At 32.5% G+C, this 5,982-nt stretch overlaps 1 protein-coding gene across 1 annotated transcript; it reads right to left on the reverse strand.

Moving 5' to 3' along the window:
* Positions 1-1,775: 1,775 nt before the first annotated feature.
* Positions 1,776-4,742, reverse strand: Asprs (aspartyl-tRNA synthetase). Its single transcript, XM_076781128.1, has 12 exons — positions 4,567-4,742; positions 4,252-4,289; positions 4,097-4,181; positions 3,806-3,989; positions 3,627-3,729; positions 3,242-3,563; positions 3,004-3,175; positions 2,762-2,909; positions 2,488-2,677; positions 2,327-2,407; positions 2,157-2,268; positions 1,776-2,067 (listed from the first exon to the last, which is right to left on the reverse strand). Exons 2-12 carry the CDS (start codon positions 4,287-4,289, stop codon positions 1,904-1,906), a joined length of 1,599 nt encoding a protein of 532 aa, XP_076637243.1. The 5' UTR covers positions 4,567-4,742; the 3' UTR covers positions 1,776-1,903.
* Positions 4,743-5,982: the final 1,240 nt, after the last annotated feature.

Raw genomic sequence — 5,982 nt, forward strand, 5'->3', positions numbered from 1 at the left:
ACAATAGTGATATAGACAATTAGCGAATACTTATTAAATTCCTTTTTACATTTTTAAATTAAAGTGTATTTGAAACATTAATTACAGTTTTATTCGTAAGTAACTCGGAACAATCGTGATACACGTACACATAGCCACTCACGAATAACATAATCGCAGTGCGTGTTTATTTGATGGCATAGTGGTTAGTGCATGAAAAGATTATTTGTGGACACTTGCGGACACTGGTCAATCGTGGGGCGTGTATGATCGCGTGTGGGTGATTTTTGTGCACAACATTGTGTATTGGAAGTAACATTCACCCTTTCTCTGAGAAAATCTCGTCAGGCGAATTTTTATATGCCCTTTTGGATTTTCATAAGACAGCTTAAGACATCTTATTCAACGTAAGGTGTTCACATTTCCATAAGTGGGCAAAAATCTAAGACTGTCGATAACGTCGGTAAGTAGAAATTTTCATGTTGCATGAGATTCACTAACACTGGCCTGCCGCAACCTTCCTCGCGAACGCAGCTGTGCGCAGATTGCCATTCTACAGGCGGAACTTTAAACGTTAAAAACTTTGTAACTAAGCCTCCATCAACTAATTGATATTCTTAATTTTCGTCTTATATTGGCCTTTAGTATCCCTCATTAAAATTTTTCCCAGGAGTGGCCGAACACCCTGTATAAGTATATTACATAGAGGGTGTTACGTTTAAGTGCGAATGGTGGAATATTTCATGAGGTATTGAAGGTATCAAAAAAGTATTCTTACAAAAGTTGTTTTATGTAAAGGGGCAAATTATGTGGTATAAATAATTTTTGTATAGGTGGAGTGATGGGGGAGATTTTGCAGTCAAGCTAATTTTTTTTAAAATGGAACCATATATTTCTTTGTTCATAATATGATAGCAATTGTTGAAACAAATTCAACGCCCTACTACATATCATTCCTTGCTATAGAGCCATAATTATTGAGATGCAAAGCAGTCAAATCAACGCAAATTGTGAGTTATTGGTTAAAATGAATCTTGCGTGACTATACTATTTGCTTGTACCGGACCGATCCAGTTTTTAATCAGTTTTTCCGGAAATTATAGAGATGTCAATCCTACAATTAATACGAAAAATTATGAATTACTCCAGATGTCATAAATGATTGTTTTTAATTTTTACTTATCACTAGTTTGTAATAACAAGAATTAGTTAGTGACGTTATATGTACCTCATCCTTCAACATATCCACCATCGTTGAGTATGCTAAGTATAATTAAAAACACCAAAAAACTAATATAAAAATGCTAATATTATAAATTAAAACGTTCATTCTTTTGACTTCTTAACTCTCTAAAGGTACTTTTTAAAGTGTCTATTCGGGGCCGAAAGTATAAATTTAGAGGCCTAAGTGAAGATAAAGAGCTCGATTTGTTTATACGATAGAATCGAATCGGGAACATTCGGTGCGTCAGTCGTTGCAGTACGTAGGGTTTGGCTAGTAATTTCTGTTAATCCGACACGTAATGATATCATGTGGTAGGTCGTTGAATTTGTCTCAACAAATGCTATTATATTATGAACAAAAAAATGTATGGTTCCATTTAAAAAAATTAGATTGACCTTAAAATCTCCCCCACCACTCCACCTATATAAAAATTATTTATACTACATAATTTGCCCCTTTAAATAGAACAACTTTTGTAAGAACACTTTTTTGATACCTTCAATACCTCGTGAGATATTCCACCATTCACACTTAAACGTAACACCCTATATAATTTATATTATAAAAAATATTCAAAATATTTGATTTATTAATTCTCTCCATAGAATAAAGCACTTGACAATTCTTCAAATTTATTAATCATAACTCTACACATTATTCAGTACATAAAAAAATGTGCACAAGTAAAAATCTTAAAATTTAAGGTGTGAGACGTTTAGGATCACGAGGGAACATTGAAACTTTCCTAATATTGTCTAAACCAAGGTACAACATAACGACACGCTCCAAGCCGATTCCACCACCAGCATGAGGAGGGCAGCCATATTTAAATGCGTCAATATAGGCTTTGATCTTTTCTAAATCTACAATGTTTAAAGAATATAAAATCATATTTCAAATACATTACATTAAAACTGTGAAGATGGACGAGTTAGAAGTTACGTATGCCTACCAATTCCATGGAATTTTGCACGTTCTGTTAGAAGTTCAGGATCATGAATACGTTGTGCACCGGAAATAATTTCTTCACCGCGCATAAACATGTCGTAAGAATTCGATGCTTTCTATAATAAATATTATGATATACATTTTACAAAAATTTAGAATGAATTGTACACTTACAGCATTATTTGGATCTGGCATAGTATAGAAAGGTCTTACTGCCAACGGATACTTGTCCAAAATATAAAAGTCTGTGTCATACTAAACACAAAAATCCAATAAAAGAAAAGATTCATATTTGTTAACAATATCTTTCACAGATAATGCACGAGAAAACTCACTTTTGCCTTTACAAGTTTACCTAACAGTTTCTCATCGGGAGTGGATAAATCGTCTTCCTCGCCCAAAGTTACTCCAGCTTCCGCCAATAATTGAATCGCATCACAAAATTCTAATTTTAGAGGCGGATCTAAGAATTTAAAAGCCTCTACGTTGTATTGCTGATGTACAGCCTCAATTTCTGCAGTGTAACTAAAATTATATGATAAAATGATCCCCTTGAGTTTATCAAAACATGCATTTTTATTTTCACGTCGATTATAAATTTGTACTAACTTATCACGAAGACCTTTAAACATCTCTGTAAATAACTGTCCAATAGTATCGACTACTTCGTGATAATGATATTTAAATGCCATTTCTAAATCAAGACCAACGAACTCCGTTAAGTGTCTATGTGTATTGGAATCTTCAGCTCTAAAAACTAAAAAATTATCATACATAATATACTTCATATAATAATAGTAACTTACTTTGTAGAACATTTAAGCAAAGTCAGTTTAAAAAATTTTAATTACCTGCTCCTACGGTAAAAACCTTATCGAAGTCGGCCGCTATTGCCATTTGTTTGTAAAGCTGAGGAGATTGAGCTAGATAAGCATTGCCCTTAAAATATGATACTGTGAAAACATTTGCGCCACCTTCACTTGCAGCAGATATAATTTTTGGTGTATGGATTTCAATGAAACCCTATGAATAAAATTCAAATTAAATAAATTATTATAATTATATTCAATCATTTTAATAACAACTTACTTTACTTGTAAGGATGTCTCTGAATAATTTACAAACAGCTGCTTCGACTCTATATATAGCTTGATTTGCTGAAGTTCTTAAGTCCAAAACTCTGTTATCCAATCTAGTGTCTTGATTCACTTTTATATTAAGAGCATTATCATCTGTTTCTCCCATAGGTCTTGAGGCATCTTCGATTTGTAGAGGTAATTGTGCTTTTGCAGCACTTACTACAAATGCTTTTTCAATGTGAACTTCTACTTCTTTCTGTGTACATGATTCAATTTTAGAGGAGACACGTTTTACAACCGCCTCTATATCCATGATGGACTCTTTGGTAATACTACAAAATGAATTCATTTAATATAAATTAATATTACTTTTCTACCTTTTTCCTGTAACTTACTTTGATATAAACTTAATCATTTGTTTACTGGTTTTTTCATTTACTGCAACTAAACCTTGTACTGTGTACGACTGCTGTCTTAAAACAATAAAGCACTGTTTACCTACAATAAAATATTTATATTTGATAAATTATTAATAATAAATGCGTAATTGTATTGTCAACTGTTTTAATTTCACCTTTGGCACGACTAGTGTGTAAACGACCTCTTAGCCATACAGATTGATTTTCCAAATCTGGTGTTAAATTTTTAATATCTGTAAATATTCTTTCTGTATGTTTTTCTTTACTTTGAATCATTCCTATATCTCCATAGTTTTCAACCGATATATCCTCTTCTTCATTTACCTTTAGTTGTACTTGCTACATTTATAATTCAAACATATATTGTTATAAGATAAAATTTATTATTTAAGAATACAAAAATAATTATTTTTTTTACAACATATAGGTAGAATAGTTTAGCTTACAGCTTGAGCTGTACGTTCAGCTTTCTTTGCTGCTTTCTCTGCTTCTTTCTGTTGCTTCTTAAGAGCCTTCTTAGAAATCTCCTCTCTTTAGAAAAAATGTATCTTTAAAATAAAATTCAAATGTATAACATTTTAAGAAACATCACACATCTTACCTTTCCACAGTTGTATCAACAGTTTTATCCACTCCCATCTATAAACGTGATACAATAAAATGTCGTTTAAATAAATCACAACTTTATCAAATGAAAAATATAAATGTATTATTTCAATATACATATATATATGTGTAGTGAATTATATTGTATTATAAACAACTATTTCGTATAAAATATATATGAAAAGGCTAAAATTATAGTTATCTATAAAAAAATAAGCAAGAAATTTTTAATTGATAATGCTAATTTTTATTTCGTTCAAACTCAACAATTATTTACAATATTCATACAATGTTTTTTATTTCTTCTTACCTTAAGTTAATAGAAATAGTTAATAGAAATTATTTAATATACACATAAATTGCACATGGGTTTAAAATTTACAATGTGCAAATTTAACACAAATTCTGGAACTATCTGGTCCCGTATCTTTTTTAAGAATCTTTAGTTAGATGCAGTGTGGCTAGATTTAGCATAATTGAGTAGAGATGGCGTGAACTGCTACTTTTGAATCACTCGTGATTCGATCACGTTCATTCTCAGTCATGGTGATTTTTCACAGTGATTCGTGATTCTACGTGATCGCTTTTGATTGGCGGAGAGCGTTCTTTTCACTTTTCACGAATTATGTCCTTAGACTATATATATATTATATTATAATATGGTCTAAAAGCAATGTATAATAATAATTTTTGTATTAGAAGAAAGAAAAGGAAAAATTAAAAGTGTTAAATAGATGTAAGTATAAGTTTTATTTCTCATTGTTTCAACATTAGTTTCATAAATGTTTGTGAAATTTTTCAACAAAGTAATGTATACGCTGAAGATGATTCCGCCACACAGCGTCATCTCTCGGTGAACGTCCCTAAACGCATCTAGGGTTTTTAGTACGGGGTTGACCACCTTGTTCTTGCTTACTCTCTCTGCGCGGGATCTCGTGAAACATGCTAGATGTTTCCACGCATTTAATATATCATGTAAACTGTATTACATAATTTTAACTTTGTTACTAATAATAAAGGGTTGTGTGAAATGAAACACTGGCGTACAATACCAAACATTTATTAACATTGGTTATGGGCCCAGCGACACAAGCTGCGGTACGCAGATGTATTTTTTTCTAAAAACCAACCTAAGAGTGAAAACCACGTACAGTCTGAGAAGTCGAGTAAAAGTAAAATAATATATACTCTGCAAAGTAACAAAATGAGTACCGAAGCTAAGGAAGAAACTCGCATAACAAAATTATCAGCCGATAATTATCGATCCTGGAAGATTGAGATGAAATGGCTTCTGCGCGGCAAAGGATTATTAGACCACGTGTTAACGAAAATTGAACTTATACCAAATGCTACCGAAGCGCAGAGAAAAGCGCACGAAATGAATGAGAATAAAGCTATCGCCGCGATAGGCTTAAATATTGGCATGGAACAACAGGTACATATCGAGGAATGTGATACAGCATATGATGCATGGTGTAGTCTGCAACAGGTTCATGAACCAAAATCAAGAGTCAGAATCATGAGATTGAAAAAGCAGTTTTACCACTTAAAGATGAAACAGGACGAAGGCATGCCTGATTATCTCTCTAGAGCTAAAATCGCTGCGAACAACCTTCGAGAGGCTGGAGCGGAAGTGAGCGATGAGGACATCGCATACACGCTGTTATCAGGTCTTCCAGACTCATATGAAAACCTGAACATGACGCTTGCGAATCTTCCTGATGAT

Source organism: Colletes latitarsis, chromosome 14 (genome assembly GCF_051014445.1).
Source record: "Colletes latitarsis isolate SP2378_abdomen chromosome 14, iyColLati1, whole genome shotgun sequence".
NCBI lineage: Eukaryota > Metazoa > Arthropoda > Insecta > Hymenoptera > Colletidae > Colletes > Colletes latitarsis.

What these genes read in the sequence shown, in the direction of transcription:
- Asprs (XM_076781128.1), bottom strand. Translation starts at nt 4,289, where the DNA reads ATGGGAGTGGATAAAACTGTTGATACAACTGTGGAAAG. An exon ending in GAGACATCCTTACAAGTAAA is followed by an intron (nt 3,176 to 3,241) that starts GTAAGTTGTTAT and finishes TTTTATTCATAG; the next exon opens with GGTTTCATTGAAATCCATAC. An exon ending in TGCCAGATCCAAATAATGCT is followed by an intron (nt 2,269 to 2,326) that starts GTAAGTGTACAA and finishes TATTTATTATAG; the next exon opens with AAAGCATCGAATTCTTACGA.